This window comes from Neoarius graeffei, chromosome 12 (assembly GCF_027579695.1).
Source record: "Neoarius graeffei isolate fNeoGra1 chromosome 12, fNeoGra1.pri, whole genome shotgun sequence".
Classification (NCBI taxonomy): domain Eukaryota; kingdom Metazoa; phylum Chordata; class Actinopteri; order Siluriformes; family Ariidae; genus Neoarius; species Neoarius graeffei.
Genome location: NC_083580.1, coordinates 13,698,737 through 13,718,782, shown reverse-complemented (window position 1 = coordinate 13,718,782; position 20,046 = coordinate 13,698,737). Strand labels below are relative to the sequence as shown.

Sequence of the window (20,046 nt, the reverse complement as noted above, 5' to 3'; positions counted from 1 at the left end):
ACTATCCGGGTCGTGAGACTACCGCTTAAAAGGTCACTGATGTCACTGTTTGCGCCGCCTAACGACATCACGTGACGTCCACCCACTTTTGCTAACTCCACCCAATGTGTCCACCCACTTCCAGCCAGCACGGTTCAGCGCGGTTGTAGTCGAAATGCAACTCCAACAGCCCCGCTCAGCTCGACTCAGCCCAACTCAGCACGGCACGGCTCAGCCCGACTCAGCCGCGTTGGTAGTGGAAAAGCGGCATAAGACTGCAGTTCCCATGAACAGTTTTGCATCAGTGAACACTTGATAACTTCAGCAAAACAGACTTCATGTTAAAACTATAATGAAGCTCCTTGTTCCACAATTGCACTTTTTGACTACAGGACACAGTTACAGAAGGTAGTTATTAATAAATCAAGCTTTCCGTTATCACCCAGATGAGGATGGGTTCCCTTGAGTCTGGTTCCTCTAAAGGGTTCTTCCTCATGTGATCTCAGGGAGTTTTTCTTTGCCACTGTCCCCTCAGGGATAAATTTAGAGATTAATACGTTTAAAATTTAGAACCCCTTTGGACACAAGGAAAAATGCTATGGAACTTCATGTGTACAATTGTACATGTTATGTCCGAAGGCGATAGCTGAAATTTATATATTATTTCTGTAAAACTGCTTTGGGGCAATGTCTAGCGTTAAAAGGGCTATACAAATAAAATTGAACTGAACCCATAATATTATATAAGCAGGATTTTATGATGTATAAAATAAAGCGGCTGTTACAAATACAATACCGATATAAACCAATGACGACGTAATATTCTACATTGCCTAGGAATAATAATGGTTTAAAAACTAATTCTCCATTCACACTGGTGGCACTGCCTTTTTAAAAAAATCTGAATACAGAACACACTCATGATTTATCAAGTCTATTATTTAGTGCTTAAATGAGGCACCACATAATAGATCATACAAATACAAACACACACAAGCTCTCCGTTACATAAGTAACAGAACGTTAAAAATCTATAAAGCATTGCAAAAGACTTCATTTTTATCTCACCCTACTACGCTGCTGCTGGCCGAGCTCTCTGTAATCTGGGAGCTGGCAATCCACTTGGTCTCTCCCACCACAGTGCGGGCATGAGGCAGTCGTCCCACATCCTTCACGGTCATCATGAGGTGACGTGAAGACTTGAGCACGCGCACTGCCTCGTCGTGAGGAATGCTTAGGAAGCTCCGTCCGTTCACCTCCAGGATCTGATCACCCACCTGAGGAGTACCAAATTCAGTCAAAGAGAGGGCCGGGTGGTGGGCACAGCTGGGCGAGGTGTCATGAAATTAGGGGTTGGATGGAAATCCAGCTGTGCAACAGATCATGTGGTGAAAGGTAATAGAAAGACAGGAATATGACCATGCAGTGTGAGGATTCAGACAAGAATGAACAGATAAATAATGCACACATGGATATACTGTACATGCACAAACTAAATCCCTCCAGCGTCTCTTTATGCACATACGCCTTCATCTCACTTCTCATCACGCCACCTCTTATTGCGTCCATCAATTCATCCCGAGTCAATATCCTCACATTATTCCTGTCTTTTCTTCTTACATTCCATTTTCCTTCTTCCTCTCTGTCGCTTATAATAGCTCTTCATTTGTCTTTTCTCTGTTTACTTCTGCATTCTTCCTTTACTTGTCCAACAGCAACATCCTTATTTTCACTAATACAAAGCACAAGGTCATGACATTTGTGTGTGTGTGTGTGTGTGTGGAAGGTGTATTCTTAGTACTGTTCTGACCATTGATAGAGGCAGCAACACGGAGAAGAGAGCTGTTAATGATCAAGGTGAATATCACTACGTTCACACTGCAAGGCTTAATGCTCAATTCTGATTTTTTTGTGAAATCCGATATTTTTGTGAGGTCGTTCACATTAACAAATATATGCGACTTGTATGTGATCCTCAGTATGAACGAAAAGCGACCTAAAAGTGTTCCGCATGCGCACTGCAGGATACGACGACGTCACACGCAGTGAGCATGGCCAGTGTTTACGGAAGTAACCTAAAGTTTCCTGTGTATGACAGTAGCCAGCATGGAGTACCTGGCGATGATGCAGTTGTTGTTGTGAAGGAGCCAGAACATGCACAATAGCCTGATGTTAAGGAGGAGGTTGAGAAGGAAGAGGGCAAGGGTTTTGTTGTTGTAACTTTTTTTGAGAGACCCGCCGCCTACTTCAGCGCAGAATAGTGACGTTTGTGGCTTGTTGATGACGTGTAAGTCGGATGAATGCGACCTGGCGGTTCAGACTGAAGCCGTATATGAAAAGATCGGATAGGAATCGGAATTAGGATCACATATCCAAACGGCCTGGGTCGGATTTGAAAAAATCGGATCTGTGTCGTTCATATTGTCAATATAAGATCGGATACAGGTCACATATGGGCGAAAAAATCGGATTTGAGTCACTTCAGCCTGCAGTGTGAACGTAGTGTATATGTCCTTAGGTGCTACCCAAATGAAATTAACTATTCATTCTTTTGAACAACTGAGTGTACACCCACAACACAGTGACATTTTTAAGAATATATAATTTCATGTATAGGATTTCGGCGGCACGGTGGTGTAGTGGTTAGCGCTGTCGCCTCACAGCAAGAAGGTCCTGGGTTCGAGCCCCGGGGCCGGCAAGGGCCTTTCTGTGTGGAGTTTGCATGTTCTCCCCGTGTCTGCGTGGGTTTCCTCCGGGTGCTCCGGTTTCCCCCACAGTCCAAAGACATGCAGGTTAGGTTAACTGGTGACTCTAAATTGAGCGTAGGTGTGAATGTGAGTGTGAATGGTTGTCTGTGTCTATGTGTCAGCCCTGTGATGACCTGGCGACTTGTCCAGGGTGTACCCCACCTTTCGCCCATAGTCAGCTGGGATAGGCTCCAGCTTGCCTGCGACCCTGTAGAAGGATAAAGTGGCTAGAGATAATGAGATGAATGAGATGAGATGTATAGGATTTCATAAATTCATATACATTCCAGTCCTGGAAATAACTGACAGGCTTGAAGAACTAACTAATGCATTGTTCTCTTTTTAACTGCATTTACACTGGCAGTCAATTTGGGGGAGTCCTGGTATTTTCTGAAACGAAAAGTCTACAAAGTCAGGAAAGATGAGTTTTTGGCTCTTATTTGTTCTGGATTTTAAAAAGTCAGTCATATTTAATTAGTACTTCGTTGAAGTCGACTATTATATTAACATGCGATGGCATAGTGAACACGCAGGAAACCAGATTGGATGTAATGTGTCGGGTAAGGTGTGGGGGTTGAAAAGTATGAGAGAGATCAGGGCAGACCAATCGAAAACGTGATTCAAACTCAGAAACCTTCAGGCAAAGATCAATGCCTGAAGGCAAGGTACAAACAACAATTTCAAGGGCAAAATCCAAAGAAGCGAAAACAGGAAACAGAAGTAAGTCAAATCCAGAATAGCAATCAGACTAAATAACAGGCTTGGTAATGACAGGTATGGAACACTGAATGAATACTTCACAATGTGCATGAATGTGAACAGTCCTTAAATAGTGTCTGGCATGATTGTGATCAGGTATGTGTGTGTAATCAGAAATCCCGCGAATGAGAATGTGCGCACACGCGCATGTTGGGAGTGGGAGTCCGAGACAGCCATGTTTGTAGGCCGCAGTGTGCCCGGGGAAATGGAGTCTCCGGTGCTGACATGACAAAATGGAACAGGACTTTTGAGTCTTCAGGAAAATAATTTTCGGGTTCCGATGGGGAATAAAGTTATCATAGTTTTGCTCAAAAATAGCATTACACTGTTCCACTCCATTATCAGAGCATGCTTTTTAAAAAGTGGAACCTGGGAGAAAAAAAAAATGATTACACCCATCTCATCTCATCTCATTATCTGTAGCCGCTTTATCCTGTTCTACAGGGTCGCAGGCAAGCTGGAGCCTATCCCAGCTGACTACGGGCGAAAGGCGGGGTACACCCTGGACAAGTCGCCAGGTCATCACAGGGCTGACACATAGACACAGACAACCATTCACACTCACATTCACACCTACGGTCAATTTAGAGTCACCAGTTAACCTAACCTGCATGTCTCTGGACTGTGGGGGAAACCGGAGCACCCGGAGGAAACCCACGTGGACACGGGGAGAACATGCAAACTCCGCACAGAAAGGCCCTCGCCGGCCACGGGGCTCGAACCCGGACCTTCTCGCTGTGAGGCGACAGCGCTAACCACTACACCACCGTGCTGCCCAAATAAAAAATATAATAATAATAATAATAATACACCACCGTTCAAAAGTTTGGGGTCACTTTGAAATTTCTTTATTTTTGAAAGAAAAGCACTGTTCTTTTCAATGAAGATCACTTTAAACTAATCAGAAATCCACTCTATACATTGCTAATGTGGTAAATGACTATTCTAGCTGCAAATGTCTGGTTTTTGGTGCAATATCTCCATAGGTGTATAGAGGCCCATTTCCAGCAACTCTCACTCCAGTGTTCTAATGGTACAATGTGTTTGCTCATTGCCTCAGAAGGCTAATGGATGATTAGAAAACCCTTGTACAATCATGTTAGCACAGCTGAAAACAGTTTCGCTCTTTAGAGAAGCTATAAAACTGACCTTCCTTTGAGCAGATTGAGTTTCTGGAGCATCACGTTTGTGGGGTCGATTAAATGCTCAAAATGGCCAGAAAAATGTCTTGACTCTATTTTCTATTCATTTTACAACTTATGGTGGGAAATAAAAGTGTGACTTTTCATGGAAAACACAAAATTGTCTGGGTGACCCCAAACTTTTGAACGGTGGTGTAATAATAATAATATACACTGCCTGCATGAAAGTATCTCCTGGAAAATTAAGCACTCTCACTCTTTTGCTGTCTTGATCAATTCTTGCCCTGACCTTCCATACACCCAGAAAACCCTCAAAGGTAATCAAGCATCCTTTTAAACGATAATGACATTAACGAACGCTTAAAGAGTGCCCTCTCATGAGATCACTCAGGCTTGTGGATGGAGGAGTGGCAGGTCGCTTTATGCCTCAAGGTGTCCTCATGCCGGTGTTACTTTCTGGCTCATAGCTTGATCTACTGCAGCCTCTCCTTGCACGATGGTCACAATACACCCTTTAAACCAGTGTAGCATGAGAGCATACCCAATACTCTATTCTCTCTCTCTCTCTCTCTCTCCTCAGCTCTATGTGCACTCCGGCAAACAGATGTGATGCCCGTTCCAGATCCTGTCACCCTTCTATTGTTGTGATTCCTCTCACCTTTCTGATCTGTCTCATTCATTCTGATACTTCCTCTGCTTGGAGCTTTCTACACTTGTGACTTGACTTTCTACTGCTGTGGATCTTGCATGGATACAAGAATGATTTGCATTGCTTAAGTTCAATAATCTCACCTGAATACTGCAGATTTGTTGCCTTTGCACTGCTGATGTAATTATAAGAATAGTTTTTTTTGCTCATCTCAGGACTCAAAAGGTCTTAAATAACTTAAAAAAAAAAAAACTTTCAGTCCACATTTTCTATCCCTGATCTTCTTTAGCGTCTGACACTTTTACTCAAGAAAAATCCAACAACCACAGAGGTATGGACTCCATGCAGTTGATTTACATAATCTCAGTGGTGTATACAGAGCATATGTGTAAGCCAACTCTGATGACAAGAAACCTTCCCAGTGTAAATATTTATATAACCGTTGGATGCAAGTAGCCCACTCTGAATATGAGCCTTTGTCTAAACTGTGTGTATTTTTTGTCTGTCTTTTACGTTACATATTGCAATTGACAGCATATGTAAAAAATAAATATCTCATCTCATTATCTCTAGCCGCTTTATCCTTCTACAGGGTCGCAGGCAAGCTGGAGCCTATCCCAGCTGACTACGGGTGAAAGGCGGGGTACACCCTGGACAAGTCGCCAGGTCATCACAGGGCTGACACATAGACACAGACAACCATTCACACTCACGGTCAATTTAGAGTCACCAGTCAACCTAACCTGCATGTCTTTGGACTGTGGGGGAAACCGGAGCACCCGGAGGAAACCCACGCGGACACGGGGAGAACATGCAAACTCCACACAGAAAGGCCCTCGCCGGCCACGGGGCTCGAACCCAGGACCTTCTTGCTGTGAGGCGACAGCGCTAACCACTACACCACCGTGCCGCCGTAAAAAATAAATTAATTAATAAATTAAAAATAATAATAATTTCCATTTCTCAGTCTATCAACTAATTATTCTGGTCAGAGACCTAAAGGAAATTGCTTGTCGTGATGGCATAACTGAAATACTCCTTCCTGATAGCTGTACACAAGGAAAATCTGAATATGGCCCATATTTTGGCTGTGCTTAACTCCAGACGCCGAGATATGGATGTGATTATAAGAAGCATCCACAAAAGAGGACCTATGGGAATTGAGCGACACGGATTCTGAAAAGCAATACAGATTTGATTTCATTAAAACTGGAGTATGCAAAAAAAAAATTCTTTCAATTAAGTTTTAATTAACTTGTATGAAACAAGCTCTTCAGGTCGTCCAGGCTATAACTTCGTATATAAACCAGGACTGCTTGTCAGGACTGTCACATGAACTACAGTACAGTGGTGCTTGAAAGTTTGTGAACCCTTTAGAATTTCCTATATCTATGCATAAATATGACCTAAAACATCATCAGATTTTCACACAAGTCCTAAAAGTAGATAAAGAGAACCCAGTTAAACAATTGAGACAAAAAATATTATACTTGGCTATTTATTTATTGAGGGAAATGATCCAATATTACATATCTGTGAGTGGTAGTGAACCTTTGCTTTCAGTGTCTGTTGTGACCCCCTTGTGCAGCAATAACTGCAACTAAATGTTTGTGGTAACTGCTGATCAGTCCTGCACACCGGCTTGGAGGAATTTTAGCCCATTCCTCTGTACAGAACAGCTTCAACTCTGGGATGTTGGTGGGTTTCCTCACATGAACTGCTCATTTCAGGTCCTTCCACAACATTTCGATTGGATTAAGGTCAGGACTTTGACTTGGCCATTCCAAAACATTAACTTTATTCTTCTTCAACCATTCTTTGGTAGAACGACTTGTGTGCTTAGGGTCGTTGTCTTGCTGCATGACCCACCTTCTCTTGGGATTCAGTTCATGGACAGATGTCCTGACATTTTCCTTTCGAATTTGCTGGTATAATTCAGAATTCCTTGTTCCAACAATGATGGCAAACCGTCCTGGCCCAGATGCAGCAAAACAGGCCCAAACCATGATACTACCACCACCATGTTTCACAGATGGGATAAGGTTCTTATGCTGGAATGCAGTGTTTTCCTTTCTCCAAACATAATGCTTCTCATTTAAACCAAAAAGTTCTATTTTGGTCTCATCCGTCCACAAAACATTTTTCCAATAGCCTTCTGGCTTGTCCACGTGATCTTTACCAAACTGCAGACGAGCAGCAATGTTCTTTTTGGAGAGCAGTGACTTTCTCCTTGCAACCCTGCCATGCACACCATTGTTGTCCAGTGTTCTCCTGATGGTGGACTCATTAACATTAATATTAGCCAATGTGAGAGAGGCCTTCAGTTGCTTAGACGTTGCCCTGGGGTCCTTTGTGACCTCACCAACTATTACACACCTTGCTCTTGGAGTGATCTTTGTTGGTCGACCACTCCTGGGGAGGGTAACAATGGTCTTGAATTTCCTCCATTTGTACACAATCTGTCTGACTGTGGATTGGTGGAGTCCAAACTCTTTAGAGATGGTTTTGTAACCTTTTCCAGCCTGATGAGCATCAACAACACTTTTTCTGAGGTCCTCAGAAATCTTCTTTGTTTGTCCCATGATACACTTCCACAAACATGTGTTGTGAAGATCAGACTTTGATAGATCCCTGTTCTTTAAAAAAAAAACCAGGATGCCCACTCACACCTGATTGTCATCCCATTGATTGAAAACACCTGACTCTAATTTCACCTTCAAATTAACTGCTAATCCGAGACGTTCACATACTTTTGCCACTCACAGATACGTAATATTGGATCATTTTCCTCAGTAAATAAATGACCAAGTATAATATTTTTGTCTCATTTGTTTAACTGGGTTCTCTTTATCTACTTTTAGGACTTGTGTGAAAATATGATGATGTTTTAGGTCATATTTACGCAGAAATCTAGAAAATTCTAAAGGGTTCACAAACTTTCAAGCACCACTGTATGTACTAAACGTTTGTCCACTGGCATTACTTTCAGGCAGTCACACAAAAGCTGTCTAGATTAATGTATGCACGGGACAGAGCAGTGACACAACAGGATATGAGAGAGAGAGAGAGAGAGAGAGAGAGAGAGAGAGGGCATCTGGCATGAGAAACCTTTTCTAAACTTGAACCACAGACCTCTGGCATTTTCATCCTTTCTTCCCCCCGTGATAGACAGATAAGAAATCAGCCCAGTCTTCTTACTCCTGCTGAGGTGAAGTGAGCATTGAGGAATAAGACTGAGGGTTGGTTACAGTAAAAGAAGGCGCAGGAACAAACACAGGTTAATTTTACTAGAAAGACGAGACTTTCATGACACGCTAATTGTCAAACGTTTCTAAAACAAGTAGTACTGTACATTTTCCCACCAGGATGCAATCTATGTAACATTCATTCTCCGTGTGGCCCTGTGACTATAAACAAAACATGACTGACTCCTGAGACTGTAAATACACTGACAGATGCACTACCGATTTCAGTATGCAGATCACAGTGTTATCTAGCTGAGCTTCAGTGTAATCCAATTTCTCTCAGCAGAATAAATGAAACCTTATAAAGGCTCTTTTCTTTTTTTAACAACAGCTTTAGTAATTTGACCATTATGAATTATGAGCCTCTTCCATTAAAATACTTTACAGTTGCACAATGAAAAATGCTTTTGTGTATAACCCATTCTCCATTCAACAAAGTTATGGTACTTGATTCAGGCAATGGCTCAAATGTTAGAAACTGGCATCCATGTTTTATATACAGTGTAATGACACAGAGCAAGGGCAGAGTGTTGAAGACACAAGGTAGAGTTGCTGCACTGTTTTCCAAATCCCTTTGTATATCTGCTCCTGCAAACATGCTGACTGCCATTACCCACTTCTGCAGACACTCCCACCTTATCCTACAGATACCCTGACAGGACCTGTCCGTCCACTCCCACAGGCACCCTGACGGGACCTGCCCACTCCCACAGACACCCTGACAGGACCTGCCCACTCCCACAGACACCCTGACAGGACCTGCCCACTCCCACAGACACCCTGACAGGACCTGCCCACTCCCACAGACACCCTGACAGGACCTGCCCACTCCCCACAGACACCCTGACAGGACCTGCCCACTCCCACAGACACCCTGACAGGACCTGCCCACTCCCCACAGACACCCTGACAGTACCTGTCCACTCCCCACAGACACCCTGACAGGACCTGTCCACTCCCCACAGACACCCTGACAGTACCTGTCCACTCCCCACAGACACCCTGACAGTACCTGTCCACTCCTCACAGACACCCTGACAGTACCTGTCCACGCCCCACAGACACCCTGACAGGACCTGTCCATACCCACAAACACCCTGACAGGACCTGTCTGTTTACTCCCACAGACACCCTGACAGTACCTGTCCACTCCCCACAGACACCCTGACAGTACCTGTCCACTCCCCACAGACACCCTGACAGTACCTGTCCACTCCTCACAGACACCCTGACAGTACCTGTCCACTCCCCACAGGCACCCTGACAGGACCTGCCCACTCCCACAGACACCCTGACAGGACCTGTCCACTCCCCACAGACACCCTGACAGGACCTGTCCATACCCACAAACACCCTGACAGGACCTGTCTGTTTACTCCCATAGACACCCTGACAGGACCTGTCCACTCCCATAGACACCCTGACAGGACCTGTCCGTCCACTCCCACAGGCACCCTGACAGGACCTGTCCGTCCACTCCCACAGGCACCCTGATGGGACCTGTCTGTCCACTCCCACAGGCACCCTGATGGGACCTGCCCATTCCCACAGACACCCTGACAGGACCTGCCCACTCCCACAGACACCCTGACAGGACCTGTCCACTCCCATTGACACCCTGACAGTACCTGCCAAATACCACAGACACTCCCAGTGCAACCACCCGCTCCCACAGACACTCTGACAATATCTTCCCACACCCACAAGCACTCTGACCGAGCCCGCCCATTTCCACAGATAGCCTGACAACACTAGCTGCTCCCAGACACTCTGACCACACTGCCTGTTCCCACAGACTCCAGGGTTTCCCATACATAGACCATTGTGTGGCGCAGTGCCACACAATGGATTCCTATCGCCACACAGACTCGTGATTTTGAAAAAAAAAAAAATCCGTTGCGTACCGTTCCGTTCATTCATAGTGCTCTTTCTTATCGTTCACACGCGCGCGCACACAGACAGAGAGGCGTGTACACAGGCCTGCCGGTGCACATACTGTATACCCGGACTGCAAGTAGTCCTGTTAGGCTAATTAAATATAACGCAGCCTTCCCGATTCGCCTTCCGACCCCTTATTTTAAAAGGTAGCCTACGTCGTGCTCGTGATGAGCTTTATCATACCCTTCTTGGCTTACAGGAAACGGACATCCCTGAGTCAGGCTATAAACCAATTTTGATGCAGACAGTAGCAGCTTGACGTGAGGAACCAGCCTTATTGCATTATTCCGTTTAAGCAATGACTTCCCTTACGATAGGGCACTGGAGTTTTTTTTTTTTTCAGGAAGCCACGCAGAATTAAATGTTCTGATAGGGCATGCATGCTTTGCACCAATTAGGGTAATGCTTTTCATTATTGTTAGTTGGCTTGGTGTTACCTTAAGTCAGACCTGGGCATTTTACGGCCCGCGGGCCGCATCCGGCCCTTTGGTTCATTCTGACTGGCCCGCGTAAGGTTAATTAGAAATTACAAAATAAACTTATTTTCTAATTTTACCTCATGCATGGACTAAATGTGCATTGCTTTTATTTTGAAGTTGTGTTCAACAAAAACGCAATGCACGCGACAGGAACATGACATGAAATCCCACGAAACCTAATCCCGTGATAACTACTTCCGTAATTTGTCCAGACCAACCACAAACTTGTATGTCATCCTTCAAACGGTCCAGCCAATCACATAGTGTGACGTCACCAGCAGGCGCCGGAGCCCGAGCCGATCTGTAGATCTGATACCTACACCGAATCGACACGGGATCATCATTATAATATGATGTATCTTGCTTGATATTTGGAGTAGAAAGACAATATTGTGATGTCTTTATTGTGTTTTGGGAGTGAATGTGACTGAAAAAAAAAAGGTACAAACGTTCACATTTTGTTAACCATTGTTTTGGGAAATTTGATTGAATAAATGACATTTTTTGTAAGGCAACCTCGTTTTTTCCATACTCTTACCAGTCTTAGCAGCTTATAAAAACAATGTTATTTACTGCTTTATATAAAGAAATACAATTAATATTATGCAGAATTTAGTTCAGCCTTTTGGTCCGGCCCTCCACAAAATTTTCTGTTTCTCATGTGGCCCCATGGAAAAAATAATTGCCCACCCCTGACTTAAGTGGTTTCTTACATCTAATTATGATATTTTATTTTATTATTATTTTGTTACATTATACTATTTATTTTATTTTAGTATTGGTTGAGGTAAGTGTTGAGTTCAATATTTAAAATAAAAACCTCCAGCTTGTTTTTTGCAATTTATTCCTTGAATGTCAACTAAAGAATGATTGAAAGATTGCCACCAAAAAGGCAAAAAACTAAGGTAAAAACCAGAGATGCACCGATTGACCGGCTGCCGATCGGAATCGGACGATTTTCACGTGATCGGCCATGACCGGTGACCAGCTGGTCAAAATTAAAATATGCCGATTTTCTGCCGATCAAAACTTGTATATCACATAGAGATGAAAGTGGAAATACTCGTAATTTGCAACTACGAAGACCGCAGCTACACTGGCAGCTTGAACATGCTTTCTAGTGCGATTGTGTTGCGCTTGCGCAGAACAGTGTCAGTCCTGTGTGCCTAACGAGCTCCGGAGCGCGTGCCGTTAAAAAAAATAATAATTCACTATATTTGGATATCTAAATATAGTGAATTTTTTTGTGTGCCAGATATTGGATGTGAAAAGAAGAAAACGTTTGTGGTTGTGTGAATTTCCCATTACAGGAATTAATACGTTAGCCTATTACCAAACATCTAGTTAGATTTGTACAAAGAGAGAGAAAAAAAATGTCTTTTTGTTTGTTTTACGACCTTGGTTGCATTTGATTCCATTGGAAATTACTCTACAAATACACATTTGACAAAGATGAAAGAATGGCTATGGTATAAGTATGACTGGAAATTATTTTTGTATTTTGATACTGAATGAAGAAATGGGTTGTTCCATAAGGCACAAGTTTTCAGATCTAAATAGGCTTATGAAAGTGTGTTCCATAGCAGTAGGCAAATAATATATGAGGGGGAAGTTGTTTTTGTGCCAGATATTGGATGGGAAAAGAAAAAATGTTTGTGGGAATTTCCTATTTCAGGAATTAATATGTTAATACCAAACATGAAGAAAGATTTTACAAAGAACAATGTCTTTTTGTTTGTTTTCAACCTCTGAGGTGTTGAAAATTTATTACTGAAAATCTGGCAGAATGTTCTATAAAAGAAAAGATAAAAAGAAAATAGTCTTTGTGTGCGCTGTGAAGTGGTTTGAAAAAATGAGATCGGAATCGGACAAAATCGGTATCGGCAGGTCATACTCCATGGGAAATCGGAATCGGCCCAAAAAATTGCAATCGGTGCATCTCAAGTAAAAACTAAACTTTAACTTCAATTTTGGTGAGTAATTTTCATAAATGTAAAAGACAGGTTTTCCACCAACATCAAGCCCAGCACACTAATGGCCTGCCCTGTAATGTAAAGTTGGGTCGAGGAATGAAACCAGGCAGGGTTCTGGTAAAAATTGTTTTAGCGGTCTTCTCTTAAAGAACTTAAAAGAATTTAGATTGAACTGAATAATCTCAAACGCTTCTTGTAGCTTTAAAATAGTCCCAGCAGGTGACTCTGAAGAAAAATACTGTGTGTTTGAACACCGCCCGCTGTAAACACTTTGCATACACCCCAATGACCGACTCCACCGACCGCCACGACACCACCGCGCACGATTCCCTCATCGGCACAGTGGAGCACCACAAATTGCTACCTGGTCTGTGGGAAACACTGGACTCTCTGACCACACTGCCTGTTCCCACAGACTCTCTGACCGCACGGCCTCGTCCCACAGACTCTCTGACTGCACGGCCTCGTCCCACAGACTCTCTGACCGCACGGCCTCGTCCCACAGACACACTGACCGCACGGCCTTGTCCCACAGACACACTGACCGCACGGCCTCGTCCCACAGACACTCTAACCGCACGGCCTCGTCCCACAGACACTCTGACCGCACGGCCTCGTCCCACAGACACTCTGACCGCACGGCTTCGTCCCACAGACACTCTGACCGCACGGCTTCGTCCCACAGACACTCTGACCGCACGGCCTTGTCCCACAGATGCTAAGACCGCACGGCCTCATCCCACAGATGCTATGACCGCACGGTCTCGTCCCACAGACTTTCTGACCGCACAGCCTCATCCAACAGACACTCTGACCACATGGCCTCGTCCCACAGACACTCTGACCGGACGGTCTAGTCCCACAGATGCTATGACCGCACAGTCTCGTCCCACAGACGCTCTGACCGCACGGCCTCGTCCCACAGATACTCTGACCGCACAGCCTTGTCCCACAGACTTTCTGACCGCACGGCCTTGTCCCACAGACTTTCTGACCGCACGGCCTCGTCCCACAGACACTCTGACCGCATGGCCTCGTCCCACAGATACTCTGACTGCATGGCCTCGTCCCACAGACTCTCTGACTGCACTGCCTTGTCCCACAAACACTCTGACTGCACTGCCTTGTCCCACAAACACTCTGACCGCATGGCCTCGTCCCACAGACTTTCCAACCGCACAGCCTCATCCCACAGACACTCCAACCGCACAGCCTCGTCCCACAGACACTCTGACCGCACGGCCTCGTCCCACAGACACTCTGACCGCACGGCTTCGTCCCACAGACACTCTGACCGCACGGCTTCGTCCCACAGACACTCTGACCGCACGGCCTTGTCCCACAGATGCTAAGACCGCACGGCCTCATCCCACAGATGCTATGACCGCACGGTCTCGTCCCACAGACTTTCTGACCGCACAGCCTCATCCAACAGACACTCTGACCACATGGCCTCGTCCCACAGACACTCTGACCGGACGGTCTAGTCCCACAGATGCTATGACCGCACAGTCTCGTCCCACAGACGCTCTGACCGCACGGCCTCGTCCCACAGATACTCTGACCGCACAGCCTTGTCCCACAGACTTTCTGACCGCACGGCCTTGTCCCACAGACTTTCTGACCGCACGGCCTCGTCCCACAGACACTCTGACCGCATGGCCTCGTCCCACAGATACTCTGACTGCATGGCCTCGTCCCACAGACTCTCTGACTGCACTGCCTTGTCCCACAAACACTCTGACTGCACTGCCTTGTCCCACAAACACTCTGACCGCATGGCCTCGTCCCACAGACTTTCCAACCGCACAGCCTCATCCCACAGACACTCCGACCGCACAGCCTCGTCCCACAGACACTCTGACCGCACGGCCTCGTCCCACAGACACTCTGACCGCACGGCCTCGTCCCACAGACACTCTGACCGCACGGCCTCGTCCCACAGACACTCTGACCGCACGGCCTCGTCCCACAGACACTCTGACCGCACGGCCTCGTCCCACAGACTTTCTGACCGCACGGCCTCGTCCCACAGACTTTCTGACCGCACGGCCTCGTCCCACAGACTTTCTGACCGCACGGCCTCGTCCCACAGACTTTCTGACCGCACGGCCTCGTCCCACAGACACTCTGACCGCACGGCCTCGTCCCACAGATACTCTGACCGCATGGCTTCGTCCCACAGACTCTCTGACTGCACTGCCTCGTCCCACAAACTCTCTGACCAAACGGCCTCGTCCTACAGACTTTCTGACCGCACAGCCTCGTCCCACAGACTTTCTGACCGCACGGCCTCGTCCCACAGACACTCTGACCACATAGCCTCATCCCACAGAGTCTCTGACTGCACTGCCCGCTTCCACAGACTCTGACCGCATGGCCTACTCCCACAGACTCACTACACTGCCTACTCCCACAGACTCTGACCACACCACCTGCTTCCCAGACACTCTGAATGCATTGTCTGCACCCACAGACACACTGCCAGCAGTGTCTGCACCCACAGACACACTGCCAGCAGTGTCTGCACCCACAGACAATACGGCTGCCCTGCCTGCACCCACAGGTATGCTGACTGTGCTGCCTGCTTCCCAGAAACTCTGATTGCACCTGACCACTCCTGCAATAACTCTGACTGTAACTGGTTGTCCCTGCCTATGTAATTCTGGCCCTAACAAGCCCTACATACAAGGATTCTTACATTCAATACAAAAAAATATATTATACCAGTCTACATACAATAAAAACTTCATGCAATATCAGATTTTTCCATCTTTTTTATTCTGCTGTACTAGCCAGTGTTGACAGCACATTAGCCTGATATTTCATTCCACGTCTTGTAAATGCTACCATAAACATAACATTATAGTAAGCCTTTTTAATACCTACAAAACAAAGACAAGCATCTAGGGCTTCAGGGTGTTGTTGGTTCAAACTATTGCTTATTGTAAGACTTTTAATAGATTTTTACTGACGATTATTTAAAAACAAACAAACAAAAAAAAACTTACTCATACAGCAAACCAGCCCTGAAATTCATGTTGGATCCTGCAAGTATTCCAGTCCAAACGTCCTCTATCACAAGGTCCGATCAGCATGCTACCTCATGTCATCTTCTCCAGCACCTCTCAGAAAGTAAACCAGATGTGGGAGGACCAGATGTAATGAGTGAGCTATATTATGATGAGTTTTGAGAACTGCAGTTGTTTTAGCTTCATTGGTTTTCAATGTCAAGCATCCTCCTTTCTCCCTGGTTATCCTCCCTTTGTCCTTCTCCCTTATAAAATCATTTAATTATGATCATATCATCATAAGAAATCATGAGTCCTGGATGCAATAAATGCATGTCTGTAAATGTCCAATGCAAACATGTGGCAGATGGCAAAATATTTGCAAATCAGTGTGGTATAAAAGGACTCATTCACTTTGGGATGTGGTGTAATAGGAAAGTGTTTGTCTGACCAACATTCTGCCCTGGAGTGCATTATGTTATTTACGTGTGTACAAGAGACAATATGCATCCCAACACCAATGATCCAGGAGATCTCAAACTGTGACCTCATTATTACATCTCATTAACCGTCTATGGGAGGCATTAACCATTAAGATAGCTAACATTTTACAACCATACATTTCCTGTCTTGTCCTCCAGGAACGAGGGCTGAAAATAAAAGAGGAGGACACAATGCGCTGAAAAACACCGGTGTGGCCTGTGGAGAACAACGGTCATAATCTTTATTGAGGAGATGGGATTAAATCCATCTGTCACAGCCATCCCAGATGAGTGAAATGGAGGCAGCGCTGGCTTCTTTTAACGACATTTGTACATCATCATCGCCTTCAGGTTGATCCTTGATAGAGGTATACTGGTGCAGTGAAAATAATCAGTTCGACAGATTTGCTCATCTTATTCCCTCAGCATACAACACAACAGGTGCTATTTCTGGTTCTCCCTCTTATTGGTTCACTCTCTGAGATTAAAGATGTAGATGTTGGCTTAGAGATTTGTCCTTTCCAAGTCAAACATGACATTTAAAATATTCATCAGTCTCTTCACAATAACTGGACAACCTGTGTGTTGCCAATCCATATGATCAAATATTATAGATAACATCCAGCCAACTATCCATTATCGATATAGCTCATCAGTTATGATCTTATGCCGCTTTTCCACTACCAACGCGGCTGAGTTGGGCTGAGCGGGGCTGTTGGAGTTGCATTTCGACTACAACCGCGCTGAACCGTGCTGGCTGGAAGTGGGTGGACACATTGGGTGGAGTTAGCGAAAGTGGGTGGACGTCACGTGATGTCGTTAGGCGGCGCAAACAGTGACATCAGTGACCTTTTAAGTGGTAGTCTCACGACCCGGATAGTAAACAATAAACATGGAGGACATGAAGTCGTTAGTGTTGCTGGTCTTGGTGCTGTGGCTTGTTGTCACCGACAACGCCAACAGATACTGGCAAGAGCGTATAGATGAGGCGAGGCGCACTTCAGAAATTCTCGTAATTCTTCTTCTTCCGGGTTTACGGTGTTTACAGATCCCAGCGTGCTCGCGGGGCGTGTGTGGGCATGTGAGGACACTCCTCCTCACCAATGAGTGCACAGGGGAGTGTCTCTTCACGCCCCTAGCCCCACTCGGCTCGGTTTGGCTCGCTTCAGCCCCACTCCAAAACCGTGAACGTTTTGGGTGCTAAGTAGGGCTGAAGTGAGCTGAGTCGTGCTGCTCTGAGGTAGTCGAAACGCGAGCCGTGTCGGGCTGAAGTGAGCTGAAAAAGGGTAGTGGAAAAGGGCCATTAGGGGCGGGGTACACTCTGGGCAGGTCGCTAATCTATCACAAGGCTAACACAGAGACGAACAACCGTTCACACTCACATTCACTCACTATGGGCAATTTAGAGTAGCCAGTTGCCCTGATCCACATGTCTTTGGACTGTGGGAGGAAACTGGAGTACCCGGAGGAAACCCACACCAGCTGCGAGGTGACAATGCTAAGCGCTGCACCATCTTGCTGCCATTCTTTATTATTTAATTAGATATGTCATATAAAGTAACCTGTATATCCCAAGCTCTGGAGGCTGTGAGAGCCAGTGTGAAATGGAAAGCCCCTCTATCCATCCTCCTGATATAAATGTATGTATGTGTGTAAGACTTGCCTGCTCCTGCTGTACCAACACCATCACTCAAAATGTCAAGTGTCCTGGATCAGGAGTTTGCTTGCTCATTTCCAGATCTGTCATGGCCAGGGTCCATGCTGTTCACTGCCTCACCTTTTCCTCTACTTTTCCCTTATCCATCATTACTCGATCTCAAGGCTCAGCAGTAGAACCACACCCAAAAGCATTAAGGTGATGATACACGGGGCAACTTTTTGGGCAATGTTGCCGAGCAATGTTGCTGGCAATGGGCAACTAGGTGAGACACAGGGCAACTTTTCAGGGCAACTAACAATGGGCAACAACAGTTAGCAACGGCAGTTTACAGTTAGCTAAAAAAAATCGATGTCTTAATTTTTGCTGTGACCATTTAATCAAGCTGTCTGTTGTTTTTTTAGAGCTTTGGTGAAGTAAATTCCTCCATATAGAATATTAAAATAACTTACCGGCGTAAAAACAGATGAGGAGTCTCTTCATCTCTTCACTCCACTGACACTGAGCGGCCGCCATATTTGTTTGAAATTTCTGATCCGAACCTCACCGGAGGTCACATGACTCGATACTCGCGTTCTGATTGGCTTATCTCAAAAAGTTGCCAGAGATTATCAAAACCATTCAGAAAGTAACAATGTTGCCCAATCTCAATAGAAAAGAGTCAAAACGCAATTGCCCAGCAACGTTGCTCGGCAACATTGCCCAAAAAGTTGCCCCGTGTATCATCACCATTAGAGCTTATACTAATACAAGGCATGTGTGTAAATCTGCATTCATGCCTGCAGCTAGTAGGCACCAAGGGCTTGTGTGATGGATAATTGTAACTGCGAATGAAGTTATATGTATGTGTGCTTGTGCAAATTGTGTTTTTGAATTTTATATGTCAGTTGCAGACAAAAAATAATAATAATAATAATAATTACAGAAGCAACCAGATTGGGTTTTTCCCCGTTAGCCAGAAAAGTCATTAAAAATTATTCATTTTGCTTCACCTACATGAGCTGATTAAATACATCAGTGATTTTCCCTGGCTGTAGAACAACCTACCTGAGCCAAAATCCAAGTATTTAAATCGAGATTTTCTAAATCATTATTCTGTGCATCACGACCAAAAATGGCAGACGAAAACTGATCTACTAACAACAGAACAAGCGAGGTACAAAGCAGAAAGATGGCTGTATTATGGAATTAAAGTCGCCCTATATACTTTATACATGTTTCTTTATGATTAAATAAGAATGGGACACCGTTTTCACGATGAAAATTGCTACTATAATGGTTTGTAAACAAAGAAAGCTTAAAATAATCCACTGGTGTTTGTATTAAACATATGATAGACAAATGCTGTTGCATTATAATATATAAGAACCAATCATGGCCCAATATGCAAATTCTGGTGTATTACTGTAGTCAATGTATTATCAAGGATAAAAGGTGTGGTATACTGTAGGGGTTGGGAGGCATCTCTAGTTTTCAAATTCATAGAATTTGAATTTCTGATTTCTGATAAAATCGTAGGGCGGCACGGTGGTACTAGTGGTTAGCGCTGTCGCCTCACAGCAAGAAGGTCCGGGTTCGAGCCCCGTGGCCAGCGAGGGCCTTTCTGTGTGGAGTTTGCATGTTCTCCCCGTGTCCGCGTGGGTTTCCTCCGGGTGCTCCGGTTTCCCCCACAGTCCAAAGACATGCAGGTTAGGTTAACTGGTGACTCTAAGGCCAAGTTTACATTAGACCGTATCTGTCTTGTTTTCTTCGCGGATGCACTGTCTGTTTACATTAAAACGCCGGGAAACGGGAATCCGCCAGGGTCCACGTATTCAATCCAGATCGTGTCTGGTCCGGTGCTGTGTAAACATTGAGAATACGCGGATACGCTGTGCTGAGCTCTAGCTGGCGTCGTCATTGGACAACGTCACTGTGACATCCACCTTCCTGATTCGCTGGCGTTGGTCATGTGACACGACTGCTGAAAAACGGCGCGGACTTCC

General features: G+C 45.2%; 1 protein-coding gene across 1 annotated transcript in view; it reads right to left on the bottom strand.

Annotated features, from left to right (window-relative positions):
- Positions 1-20,046, bottom strand: part of whrna (whirlin a) — a 386,194-nt gene that overhangs the window by 105,626 nt on the left and 260,522 nt on the right. The window contains exon 4 of the mRNA XM_060935544.1: positions 1,048-1,256. Within this exon, the coding sequence (XP_060791527.1) occupies positions 1,048-1,256 (209 nt within the window). The remainder of the gene's footprint in view (positions 1-1,047; positions 1,257-20,046) is intronic.